The 14,111-nt window shown below is 42.4% G+C and overlaps 2 protein-coding genes across 3 annotated transcripts in view; one reads left to right on the top strand and one right to left on the bottom strand.

Annotated features, from left to right (window-relative positions):
* LOC126251153 (uncharacterized) overlaps positions 1 to 2,131 on the bottom strand; it is a 39,153-nt gene extending 37,022 nt beyond the window's left edge. Inside the window, exon 1 of the mRNA XM_049951616.1 lies at positions 1,940 to 2,131. Coding sequence (XP_049807573.1) covers positions 1,940 to 2,095 — 156 coding nt within the window. The 5' untranslated portion in view covers positions 2,096 to 2,131. The remainder of the gene's footprint in view (positions 1 to 1,939) is intronic.
* A 271-nt stretch (positions 2,132 to 2,402) lies between these two features.
* The window catches only part of LOC126251125 (ribosomal protein S6 kinase beta-1), a 207,081-nt gene continuing 195,372 nt past the window's right edge, over positions 2,403 to 14,111 (top strand). Inside the window, exons 1-3 of one of the 2 annotated variants that reach the window (XM_049951614.1) lie at positions 2,403 to 2,500; positions 2,602 to 2,809; positions 2,941 to 2,981. In XM_049951614.1, coding sequence (XP_049807571.1) covers positions 2,735 to 2,809; positions 2,941 to 2,981 — 116 coding nt within the window. In that variant the 5' untranslated portion in view covers positions 2,403 to 2,500; positions 2,602 to 2,734. Of the gene's footprint in view, positions 2,501 to 2,556; positions 2,810 to 2,940; positions 2,982 to 14,111 lie in introns of those variants that run through there. The other variant, XM_049951615.1, reaches the window with a different exon arrangement.

Here is a 14,111-nt window from a genome sequence, read left to right as displayed (position 1 = left end):
TTAACACGAAAAGGAGAATGGTTGGCTACAAGATCTTCGACATTGTCAACAGTGTTGAAATCTGCAAGAGAGCAACTTTGGTCACAAGTGAGATAAAACCCAGGCAGCTGGCCGGCTAGAGGAAATGTATGCCAGTGCCCAAGTGGACACAGCTAGGGGCTTCCTGCAGGAGATATCTGTGGTGCAAGTGCACTCTCTGCCTCCACTCTCACTGAAGGATATACCAAGTGATGCCACCAAATTCAGTATGACCAAAAAAAAAAAAAGATAGAAAATGACAACTTGGATGGACCAGAGGGCTTATTAACTTTTAACGGTTAGGTAAATACTATATGTACACAAAAACATACAATTTTGTGGCAGTGTAGGGGGAGAAAGCAGTTGGAGACCTCTCAGGGCACATGTCACAGTGAGATACACTCCCTCCAAGTACCTACCCCAACACTTAACATCAAGGCGTACAAAATTTTGTAGCTAATATAATCTGCTTCCCCTCACAAAAAGTATGATTTCTTTACCTGCTACCCCGTTACCAGAAAGTATCTGGGGTAAAGAGGTAGGCAGGTTCATGGCTTGTCTTAGATTAACCAGCAGGGCACACTGTGAGAATAGGGTTATTTTGAAATGACTATCACAGCTGCATTTGGGGGGTTTCTTGATGGAAAAGGAACTTTTAGGTAAGGCTGCTATGGCTGATGCATATCCATCTGTTCCCTATTTGTGAACAGTCTCCTCTGAATTGGATCTGTAAATTTTTCCATGTTTTAATTTTAAAAAAAGTCACGTTTTAATTTTTTTACGTATCTGAAGTTCTCTCTCTGACATGATACTTATACTGCAGCACCTTCTGCTGTTATAGTGTTCTTGTAGCATATTAATAGTGTTAATACACAAGAAGAATTGTCTCATTATGAAAGAAATGAGAATTGAAAGACCTAGTACAGTATGAATATACTGCTACTTCTTGCATACGTATAAAATTTTGTCCTAGAGAAAACGAGGGAAGATGACCAGATACAAAGCTGCTGGCTGTGCATATCTGTCAGTTTAAGAAGACACAGGTTTAGTTCCCATTTTGCTAGTGTTCGTAGTGTCCTCTTGATTTGTCACTGGATTCATACATAAATTATTAGATCTGTGATTTTTCATCAAATCAAATTTACAAGTGTGCTCTGGTTTCCAGCTACTAGAGTTCTGTATTTACTGTTCAATGAGAAATCAAAGCTGGCAATTCGACTTCTATTGCAAGTTACTTAAATCTCTTGATTGACTAACTTTATACACACAATCAACTTCGGCAGAATTTTTAAATGCGTATATTTGTAACTGTAATATAACAAACATAAGCAAAACTCAATTGCAACGTGTGGGATATCATATTGCACCCTGGTAAGAACAATGGCAACTAAAAAATGCAATATTTGAGAAAAATCGACTTACGAAATTAATTCTGTGAAAGATATACTGAATGAGTATAAGCTCCCTTTTAAATATCAAGTAAATATGGTTGGCAGCAAATTTCAATATATTTTTCGTGCATGTTGGGGCACTACGCCTGCATTTTTCAGTGACAAACTAAAATTGCCTTTCTTCGTCTTGGTGGGACTTTTCATGCCTGGGTGCGATATATTGGCCACCACAAACACATATACCCACAACGAAAAGTTAAAGTGAAAAGGCAGTTTCAGATAACCAGTACCCGAAAGTGAAAAGGCAGTTTCTGATAACCAGTACTATTCTAGTACGGGGCTTTTTTTTGTTACAGTTGGTTTATCTTGCTCAAATCGTAGGCTACAGTAAATGCATTTTCGTTTATAACGCAGAATCTAAGTATTGTAAATTATACATTAATCAGTAGGAACCAAATTTTACTGTAGAGCAGACCCATGACAATTTAACCATGCATACGTGGAAATTAAGTTTATCAAACAGTACTAACCATTCGAAGCACTTCTTTAAATTGAGGTGAACCATTCTTGAATCGGTAAGCTGCATCCCTGCCCCTGGCTTTGAATTCACAGTAGCTACTAGGGCTCTTCAAGAAGCTTGTCATTTTCGATGCCTTAGAAATCAGTGACACAACACAGATTTTCATTTACTAAAGTCTCACATACTTCGCGCCTCCAAAATCACAACATATCCAATGTTTGTATTCAAAAATATCACACTCGGCGTCAATAAACATCTTTGGCCTCGTCCCCTCTTTCTATTCGAAACGCATGTGGTTAAATCATAAATTAAATCAATATACATCTTCCGATAGAGAAAAAAACACAATATTTTAAACCTTTATTTTTAAGACATGCAATTTACATGGTATGTCCTGCTATATTTCCACAGTTTACCTCTCTTCCATACGACGTATTTGGTATTTTCACTGTTAATACCGAATTATATATATTGTAATGTAGATGTTACACCAAAATAAAAAAGCACACAGTGTGTCGGAAGTAATATTCATGTCGGCCAGAAAAAAAACTGATAGATATGCCAAGTCAGGGTACGAAGTTTTCAATTTATCGATATTTGTAGTTCTAACACAGACATATGGTCCAAAGGAGTGCAGCCGCTTGTGTTCATCCTCAAGTCTCACGTTTTCAGGTGCACACAGTTTTTGGTATACAATTCACTTGCGACACTGTGTTGACGCTGGTTCTGTACCGTATACTGAAACATATTGAGTTTGATGCTTTCGCCGAATTGTCAAGAAGTATCAATGTAACTTTTAGAAACGATGGCTGGAGTGTTTGATATAGAGCTACATGAAGAAGATGTTGAACAAGACTCTGAAGATGATATAACGATAGAGGTAAACCTATTCTTCCATATGATTCGCGTGCTGTAAAGGTGTTTCGTAGGGACAAATAGTATTTTATAGTCAGGTTTCGTGCCAAGGTTAAACCTCTGCATTGTGTAAGTGACGAAAATTTTTATTTTCAGGGCCCATATGATCCACATCTGAATATAAATGACATCACAGAGTAAGTACTATATCATCGTACCGGCAGAAATGTTTTGCACGTTAGCTGTTTTTTAAAAGAAAGGCAGAAACACTGTCAGCACCTACCTTCTTGGACAGCTGTGTCAAAGAGAATATTATGATTTATTTGTATACTGTATGTCATTGCATTGGTAGGTTATTCCATGTGTTAGTTAATTACTGAGTGGTTAGTTCTTTGTTTCCTTGCGTGGAGATACGTAGTGTTTGAGTGGACTTGATAACTCACCTGCTGACAGTTTGTTAGCTCGAAACAATAGGAGTTAATGGATTTGACTGTTGACAGTGCCAAAGAACTAATACTGCCAAATGTAGCATATGAGCTGTAAATCTTTCGCTGACAGGAAGACAGAATTTTCATGTGATGTGTGAGAAAATAATTTGTCTTTGGAAACGGATAAAACTAAGTATGGTTTTGGGACATCGAGCTGCAGGCAAGTGTGTTGTGAATGTTTGGTGTTTGTTATGTTGGATGTCATGAAACCTGTTTTGTGACACTGACTGGCATCTTAAATGAATAGGCATGGTTAGTGCAGCATTAAATATTGAAAGTATCCATAGATTGTCAGGGGGCACTTGTGTATATTAGTTAAATTTTTTTTTTTTTTTTTGCACGCCAATATCAAAGTCACAGTGGAGATCTTACCTCCTCATCCATGCCTTGCTCACTTGCATACTCACCATACAGCAATTTCTTAATGATCTGATTTATCAGATTCTTTTTTCATGCAATGTGTGTTGACCCCTGGCACTCACAAGAAAAGCAGTTATTAATCCAAATTCACTTTGACAATTCTGGGTGCAGATTTGTAATTGTAAATAAGGCAGTTACTCAGTTGGCGGCGAAACAAAATTTTGTGAGCTACCTCTACCTCTAATAAACTACATTTCCAAGGAGACTGGCTGCATGGTGCTCTTTCCATTTCACCAAAAGGAATCCATCGTCCTGTTTTACTCTGCATTGGTCATACCAGCTTGAGACATCCTGATTGCGCAAGCAAAATTGACACTTAGTGTACTGGCTGATGGGAGTGGCTGTAAATGGGAAATGGTGTTGCAGTTGCTCCCAACACCCACTGCACCGGGTGTCATCATTATTTGTGCGTACAATAGTTTTACCTTGTTTATTGAACCACCCCCATATTTTGATTGCAGAACCTTACAGACAGTAGTTCACATCCTGGTGGAACACCTTAGTCTTCTGGCTCTCCATGGTTCTAGGGTCTTAGGTTTCAACATTGGCAGATGATGTATGGACAGGTAAACTAGTTCTTAGTCTCCTCCAAGAATGTTGTTTTCATTTCCAGATGTAATATTTTTTAAACTCTCTTTGGGGTTGGATGGTTAGTGTTGAGTTGTCTCCCACTGCATGCTGGGCCCGGGGCCCCTTTGACCCTATCTCCTCTGCCAGCCACCTGCTCCAATGAAGACAAGACCTTAAGGTTTCCTTAACCTTGGTACTATGTGTTTGCAAAAGAATAGATGAACAGATTTTTGTACTTTCATGGTTGGGATAGCTGACAAAGGGACAAGTCCACCATATGCTTCAGCCCTGGGGAACACTACTGCATCCGCCCACGTATTGCCTGATCGTTTCTCTCACCTTATTTTACTATTGTCACTCCTACTAATGTTAAATGTTTTAAACACTCATTTTTGCTCTTATTAATTTTCCAGCTAGAAGGCATTATTTGTTCTGTTATTGTCTTAGCCTTTAATTAGGTTGGTGCAGATAATTTTTGGGTGAAGTGTTTATCATCACAGATGAGCCATGGAAGTAGTCATCTGCTCTCTGACCTGCGAACTGGCTTGACCCAGAACTGTTACTCTCTTTAAATTACTCGTTTCACCTCCCTAGTTCCAGACTTAATCTGAAATCCTCCCTTTGCTGATTGTGTTGTCAGTTGTTCTGCAGTTGCATCTAGTGAATCAGAGAAAAAACTGCAAAGTCTTCTGTAAAAGCCAGATTCTTACCCTATTTTGAGAAGAGTTATTTAGTCAATTGAATCGTAAGCCTTTTTGAAATCTATGGAGGTCACTACAAATATCTTACCAGGTATGAGGTGGGAGGGGAAATCACATGGATGGAAAAGTTTAAATATCTAGGAAAGTGGATAAATACCCCTGAGAAAGACCCCTTTGCATCACAGATAAAATGAATGGAAACTGCATATCAATTGACCAAAATCGCCTAAAACGAGAAATAAAATATCTGTTAATCACAGATAAGACATTACTGCCCAACAATAGAACAGTTGACCAGTATGTTGCAGAATGCTTTTTTCTATGGCCTTGCTGACTGTTTGAGGACTACAGGATTGAGTAGTAGGATCTTCCATTACATTAACAAAAAGAAAACCAAGAAAGCATGGTCCTCCAATGGAGAAAAAGCTCTACATGAAGTGAGGGTAATGCTGGGTGCATCCATAAATGCATTCTGCACAAGAAGAAACCATTAGTTACAGGATGATTGTCTCAGCAGATAGTGTAGGATAGATGGAGCGAATGTAACATTACCGAATCTGGATACTGGAGACAAAGCAGCTCTCCTTGGCCACTGTTTAAGTGTGGGTTCAGGACAACCTTCTCTTTTTGTTGTTGGCTGTGCAACAAGCTCTCCTACAAAGCCAGCATTGAACTTGCCTCTTTATATATATAAAAAAGAAAGATATATATATATATATATGAATGTCCTACTATACGCTCATTTCATACCAGTACACCTGGTACTATAGAACCACTAGCATTGCAGCTGCTGAACGGCAGCTGCAGGACGCTATCCGAAAGGCGCAGTCTTGGGCTGTAGTGCACGGCTTCCAGTTTTCGGCTGCCAAGACCTGCGTTATGCATTTCTGCCGGTGACGCACTGTTCACCCTGAGCCGTGGCTTTATCTTGACGGCAAACCTCTTGCTGTGTTGGAGACACATTGGTTTTTGGGATTGGTTTTTGACATCTGGTTGACTTGGCTGCCTCATATTCGGCAGCTTAAACAAATGTGCTCGCGTCATCTTAACGCTCTTCGCTGCTTGAGTCACACCAGCTGGGGTGCCGATCGGTCTACCCTTCTACGGCTGTACCCATAATCTAGATTATGGGAGCCTGGCTTACGATTCGGCACCCCCTTCTGCATTGCAGTTGCTGGACCCCATCCTTCACAGCGGGATCCACTCGCCACTGGAGCTTTCCAGACAAGCCCTGTCAACAGCACCTTTGTGGAGCCAGGTGTCCCTCCATTGCAGTTCCGGCACCAGTGATTACTGGCCACTTTTGCTACACACATTTGTAGCTAGCCCGGGTATGCCAATTATCGTCTCCTGTTCCCTTAGTCGGTCGTCCATCTTCCGGAACAGTGGCCCTGGTCAGGGTGTACGTTCGCGGTTCACATCAGAGCTCTTCTCTCTGGGCTTGAGGTTTTCAGTCTTCCGCCTCTTTTCCAGGCTCCTGTGCATACACCCTCGTGGTGTGTGCCCCACTCGTGCCTTCGGCTCGATTTGGCACAGGGCCAGAAGTACTCAGTCCCTCCTGAGGCCCTCCGCCGCCACTTTCTTTCAATCCCTGCCATGTTTCAAGGCTCTGATGTTGTCTATACTGACGGTCCAATGGTTGCTGGTCATGTCTGTTATGCTCTTACTCTAGGGGATCATTATGAACAACACTCATTGCCAGCTGGCTGCAGTGTTTTCACTGCTTAGCTGGTCGCCATCTGTCGTGCCCTAGAGTATATCTGCTCCTGCTCAGGTGAGTCCTTCGTTATCTGTAGTAACTCCCTGAATGGTTTACAAGCTGTCGACCAGTGTTTCCCTCGCTCTCGTCTGGTGATGGCTATCCAAGAATCCCTCCATACTCTTGCCCGTTGCAGCTGCTCTGTGGTCTTTGTGTGGACCCCGGGTCATGTTGGCATTCCAGGTAATGAATGTGTTGACACGCTGGCCAAACAGGCTGTCGGTGCACCAGCCTTGGAGATTGGCCTTTTGGAGAGTGACCTCAGGTCAGTTTTGCGGCAGAAGGTACTTCACACCTGGGGTGTAGAATGGCATGCCCTGCCTTCACCCAACAATCTTCGGGCCATCAAGGAGGCTACCGGTTGGTGGCGCTCCTCCTTGTGGGTCTTTCGCAAGGACTCTGTTGTCCTCTGCCGGCTGCGCATTGGCCACATCTGGATAACGCACAGCTATTTATTGTGCTGCGAGGAATCACCTTTGTCGCTGTGGGTCAGCTTTGACTGTGGTCCACATCTTGTTGGACTGCCCGCTTTTAACTCTGCACAGGCAGACGTTTGTGCTGCCTGATACGCTTCCTGCTCTTTTATCAGATGACGTTGCGATGGCAGATTTAGTTTTGAGTTTTATTCGTGCAGGGGGATTTTATCGCTTGATCTAAGTGTTTGTCCTTTTTTTATGTTGAGTCTGGCCTTTGACCTAAGATTTTAGCCTGGGGTTTTTAGTGCGTTTCTTGGTGGTTGGCTGTTCTTTTCTTTTTGTTTCTATGGTTGGCCAACCACTGTCACACTCGGTGTGATTTTAATTCCTTTTGTCTGGGCTCTGTCTGTGTCTTTCTTGTCCTGTGTCGTCTCTTGTCATCTCCATTGTTTGTTTTTATTTTTTGTGGGGGTTTCAAGTTCATGGAAAAAGGAACCGATGGCCCTAGTAGTCTGGTCTCTTCAATCCCACTAACCAACCAAAGTGTTGTGGGAATCATCATCCTGTGCAAGCTTCATCATCTCCCAGTACTTACTGCAACCTACATCCTTCTGAATCTGCTTAGTGTATTCATCTCTTGGTCTCCCTCTACGGTTTTTACACTCCACGCTGCCCTCCAATGCTAAATTTGTGATCCCTTTATGCCTCAGAACATGTCTGACCAACCGGTCCCCTCTTCTTGTCAAGTTGTGCCACAAACTCCTCTTCTCCCCAATTGTATTCAATACCTCCTCATTAGTTATGTGATCTACCAATCTAATCTTCAGCATTCTTCTGTAGCACCACATTTCGAAAGCTTCTATTCTCTTCTTGTCCAAACTATTTATCGTCAATGTTTCACTTCCATACATGGCTACATTCCATACAAATACTTTCAGAAACGACTTCCTGTCACTTAAATCTATACTCGGTGTTAACAAATTTCTCTTCTTCAGAAACGTTTTCCTTGCCATTGCCAGTCTACATTTTATATCCTCTCTACTTCGACCGTCATCAGTTATTTTGCTCCCCAAATAGCAAAACCCCTTTACTACTTTAAGTGTCTCATTTCCTAATCTAATTCCCTCAGCATCACCCGACTTAATTCGACTACATTCCATTATCCTCGTTTTGCTTTTGTTGATGTTCATCTTATATCCTCCTTTCAAGACACTGTCCATTCCGTTCAACTGCTCTTCCAAGTCCTTTGCTCTGTCTGACAGAATTACAATGTCATCGACGAACCTCAAAGTTTTTATTTCTTCTCCATGGAATTTAATACCTACTCCGAATTTTTCTTTTGTTTCCTTTACTGCTTGCTCAATATACAGATTGAATAACATCGGGGACAGGCTACAACGCTGTCTCACTCCCTTCCCAACCACTGCTTCCCTTTCATGCCCCTCGACTCTTATAACTGCCATCTGGTTTCTGTACAAATTGTAAATAGCCTTTCGCTCCCTGTATTTTACCCCTGCCACCTTCAGAATTTGAAAGAGAGTATTCCAGTCAACATTGTCAAAAGCTTTCTCAAAGTCTACAAATGATAGAAATGTAGGTTTGCCTTTCCTTAATCTATTTTCTAAGATAAGTCGTAGGGTCAGTATTGCCTCACTTGTTCCAACATTTCTGTGGAATCCAAACTGATCTTTGCCGAGGTCGGCTTCTACCAGTTTTTCCATTCGCCTGTAAAGAATTCACATTAGTATTTTGCAGCTGTGACTCATTAAACTGATAGTTCGGTAATTTTCACATCTGTCAACACATGCTTTCTTTGGGATTGGAACAATATGTGTACACTTCATTAAAAAGATCAGAAAAATATCCAAGCAGAGCAGGTGGGATTGGTGGTTGTTGAGGTAAAACTGTTATTAATGGGTATAATAAGTGGTACCTGCTACACTTAGGTCGTTATATGCTTGCTAGGGTACATAGGTTTGAATCCATTTTTTTCTGTGATGCTCCTTGGGAATACAAAAATGGCGCTATATATCTGGCTGTAAAAGAACATTGTGGGCAATTTGAAAGAGCGTCACTAATTTAAGTGCGAATGTCTTTTTTTTCTTCTTCTTCTCGTTGTTGTTATTGCCCCCCCCTTCCTCTCCCTCTCTCCTGCCCCCTCTTTCCCTCCCCATCCCACACTTCCACCTTTTTTTAATATGTTGAGAATTAAGTTTTTCTGAAACCTTGTGAATAAAAATCTTTTAGTTGAGATAACTGTCTGAATATGCTTGCACCCCTACAAAAGAAAAGGAGAAGAAGAGGGGGAAGAATTGCTAGGGTAATATCCCATTGAAGCACAGTTGCACAATATTCAGTGTATGTGTAGTAACTCACCATAATTTTATTGACATTTCAACACAAGAACTGGAAGAGGAGTGGAAGTGAGTGTAACATGTGTAGTCTTACCAAATGGAGAAATAAATTTGGAAAAAACAGCTTTCATTCTTGTCTCTGACAGTCCATCTCTGCACGAGTACATTAAAACTGGATTTTTGTCTGTGAAGCTATGACCCAACATTTTGAATCTCATATTTTGCCACAATTTTTAAAGTTTTGACACACAACAGTTGGTTTTGAAGGTACACACACCCGTGAAAGATGTTGATCAGCTGTACACAGTCAGAGACTGGCATGCACCTTCCTTCAGTTTTTGCATCACTTGCTCTGGCAACTACTCATTATGGAACAAGGCTCCTCTATATTCACTAAGGAGAGAGAAATTCAGGAAGTTTAGATCACCAAACAGATAATGTACATAAAATCAAGGAAGGTATTTAAAACAGTGTTAAAGGGTCATTCCTATTTTTAAAAAATAAATACATGGAAGAACTTAATTGACAACATATGCAGCAGTATTTGAGTAATTTTTTCACACAATCATCACCAGAATTGACAGTTGCCACAAGATCAGTTCATTTGTATTCTCGTGTCTGCTGGGAATGGAACTAACACATTCACCATTATTTTAAAAATGCTGATCATATGACACACAATTCATGAAGTGCTGGGAAAAAAAAGGAAATCACAGGGAGCAACACCAGGATTGTACAGTGGATTATCAAACTGCTCCCAGTCCAACTCCTTCAGAATAGTAATTGTGCACTGAGCTGTATTTGAACAAACATTGTTGTGGGTCAGCACAACAGCTGCACTAGGCATTGTGTGACCATTATTTGGAATTTCCCGCTGCAGTCCTTGCAGTGTTTAAATTCGTGGCCTGTGGATGGACATCACCTTTTGCAGCAACAGTCTGTTTGAACTTCATCTTGACCAGAGATTCACTGTGACACTAACATATTGACTACTGCTTGGTGTATGGGATAAAGTGAGAAGTTGGTATCTCATCACCTGCTATGATCCTGTTAAGGTAGTCATTACTGCTACTGTGGCACCACTGCTGAAATATCAGTGCTACTTCTCTGAGATTCCTTTTGTGTTCAGGTGTCAAGTTTTTTAGTATCCACCTGTTAGACAATTTCTTAAGCAGAAGGTGCTTCATGACAGTTTGATGCAACAAGGATCAAGGTGTCTGGAAAACCACTACTGAGATCCATAATCGTGGAGACATGGTTTTCTGTGATGTGGTGCCACACTAGTTCCACAAAACATACCCCTCAGAGCGCTTAAAACTCTTTCATGAGTGTTTTGTGAGCAGGGAACACCAAGCTATTGCAGCACCTCCTTCCTTACTTGTGCTGCAATCTCTCATCTGACTATCCTTCCTTCTCTTACTCTCTTTTTGATCCTCCCCCCCCCCCCCTCTCCCCCATAGGGCTAACACCTCTTATTGTGAGTATGCACTTGGCCAAAACTCAATCTTGATCATTGCAGCATTACTTACCTTTCCTTGCTGCAAGTCTGTTCTTAGGTTGTTTTTTTTTTTTTTCTCCCCCTCTGCCTTTCCATTGGATGGTCTTTTTGGTGCTGATCATCCCTGGTTTTGGTTTCTGATTTTGGACACTTAATTTTTGCTTTTCTGAAACACTATACAACCTTTCATCCTTCACTATATAGCCCCTGTTATTGGTTTTGACCTGCCATTCCTCTTCCAAATTTTACAGAAGGACAGATCGTCTGAGGACCATCACCTGAGGTGTACATACTACTTTTTGTGCCTCACTGTCATTGCACCATCCATTTATGCAAGTTCTGGATAACCCACCCACTCAACATAACAGCCCAACATGGTAGTCAACCATTGGTGTGTGTGTGTGTGTGTGTGTGTGTGTGTGTGTGTGTGTGTGTTTGCGCGCGCGCCCACTCCCGGGGGGGGGGGTAATAAAGTACCTGACTACGCAGGGATTGCACTGTTGTTGGTGCCTAAGAGTATGTGTCTCCCATGGCTGGGGCATGAGGAGACTCTGGACAATGGTTAACTGACCAGGTTTCCATGGCTGTGGCTAGGTGGTGCCAGTGGGGAGAGTCCCTGTTTGGTGTGGGTGGCACCAAGGTGGATGACCCAGAATTGAAGCAGCTCGAAACTTTCACCCACTGGTGGCTGCACTGCCCCAGCAATCTCTGCTGAAGGAAAGGAATGCTGTAGTGTAGAGAGAGAGAGAGAGAGAGAGAGAGAGAGAGAGAGAGAGAGAGAGAGAGAGAGAGAGAGAGAGAGAGAGAACCCCAGAAAGTTTCCTTCCCTGAATACACTGGGGTAGGAATATGGGGCTAAGAGACAAGGGGAGAACACACTCCACAGTACTTATGTTGCTCAAGGATTGGCGGTGATTGCTGTGTGGCCACAAAGCTATTATTCTCTGTTGAACACCTTGAGGGTGATTTTGAAAATGAAAAATGTTGCATTTCTGATTAAAATGATATCCCCTGCTCAGCCACTGGATGCTTGCCTGTGAAAAGCTGGATGACATTCACATACCAGTCAATTCCCCCGATACTTATTGAAGTTTGTACAGAAGTCAGGAATTCGTGCGCTACCTGTATATCAATAGTTATTTGTCGTCTTTCGGCGTTTTCATTTGTGTTTCAATAGCAATTATATATATTTGTGACATCATAGAGAAGTCAAATCAGTTGGCTTGGGCTTGTGCAAGAATGAGCTGTGACTTTTTGATCATTCATATCTCTTGATTTTTAAAATTGAATCTCCTAACTTTTGGTTTTTGCTGATGGGCAGGTACGCATTCATGTAGCCATTACCCCTCCCCATAACAGCCTTAATATGGTACATGGTATCATCTTAGCGCTGCGACCCCCTTTTATGTACTGATGGTGAATTATGTGCCAATTGTGTTTGTTGTACCCAACTGAGACCAGAGGACAGTAGGTTGATACTGGAACTTTGAAGTTGACTCATGTGAAAAGGTCAAGATGATTGTGAACAAATGCGATGTGAAACCTTATGCTCCGTCTCATGGTGTGGTACTTCAGATGCATGGGATTGGGGCACATGTCTTTGTGTTGTAACAGGTGTTCCCTATTTGTAGGAATTGTGGATTCAGTTGCGTACTACTACTCCTTGTGCCTTTCCCCCTGCTGTGTCAGCTGCGGGGAGCATCATTACCCCTACTAACCAGACTGCCCAATTTCCCAAAGAAAGAAGAAAATTCAAGAATCACACTCCTGATTGATTCGCCTATAAGGAGGCCAAGACGAAATATGATTGTTTGCATCCTGTAATTAAGACAATAAAATTTGCTATGGCTCCAATGTTGGCATCCTCTCTAGTGACAGTAACCGTGCCCTTCAGGCCTTCTGCATCAGGCCCTTCAGGCTGCTAGACTACAGTAGCTCCACTGGTGGTTAGGGGCCAATCCCTTAAACAAATTTGAGTGTTGACACACTACCCACCAAGTACGTTGATGCCCAGCCCCCACCTGGAAAAGTAACATCTTCCCCCATCATACCTCACCAGGAAACGGTTCCTTGGGATGCTCCACTCCCAGGATTCTTCCGATCTGTAACTAAATACTAACTAGTTGCTGGTGGAGCTACAGGTGGGTGCTGATCATAGTGCTTTGCATTACTCCTCTGTCTCTGAAGCTAGGGCAGACAAGCTCTTGCAGACATTGAATCCATCCAAGAAGAAGAGGGACAAAAAGAAGACTTCCTGGAAATTGTTCTGATGGGCCTCACATCACTGGAGACTACGTTTCAACACTGTACCCAAGGCGAAGTTCCCCATAGTCCTTGTGGCACCAGATCCCCTCTCCCTGCCCACCACACAACCTGCTTCAAAACCAATATGTATCGACGCCAACCAGTGACAGCAGGCAAATCTAGAGCATGACCCGTCCTTTGTCCCTTCACACCCCCCCCCCCCCCCCCACCCACATGATACCAAGAGTGCGAAACTCCAGTGGGACTGTAGTGGTTTTTTCCACTACCTGGCTGAGCTACAACATCTCTTAAGGGTTTCTCCTGGCTTGCTTGCAGAGTCGACCTTTGTCTCTTGAATACTGGTGTTCCCATTCACTTCAATGTCACAGGTAGATCTTATTTACCTATTGATTTTTCCATCACAGCCCTGGTCTTCTCCCCTCCATCCATTGGAGAGTCAACCTGTGTGAATACTCGTTTTGCAGTCATCCTGTCCCTCTTTCAGTATCAGTCATATGAACGTCCACCCAGATGGGCTCCCAATAATGGCAACCGGGACACAGTTACCTCTGTCGTCACTTACCACCCTGCCAAACTGGGTTTTTGATGCCACAGTCCAGAGCACTTCCACAGCCATACTATTGCCAGCAGACCTGGTAATTCTCTATTTCTTGGGACTTTCCAGCCCCCCTGTCAGAAGACACACCTTGGATTTCAGAAATTGCTGTGGCCATTAGAGATCACAGATGGGCTCTCCAACACCATAAGCTTTGTGCTGGATCTGCTACTGAATAAGATGAGAGAACCAAAATGCTGGGAATGGTATGTTACTACCACTGGACTGTGCACCCCTGCTTTGCAGGTTTGGGGTCCGGTT

Source organism: Schistocerca nitens, chromosome 1, assembly GCF_023898315.1.
Source record: "Schistocerca nitens isolate TAMUIC-IGC-003100 chromosome 1, iqSchNite1.1, whole genome shotgun sequence".
NCBI classification, from domain to species: Eukaryota; Metazoa; Arthropoda; class Insecta; order Orthoptera; family Acrididae; genus Schistocerca; species Schistocerca nitens.
Note: the sequence above shows the minus strand (reverse complement) of the source record. Positions and strands in the feature narration are given on the sequence as shown.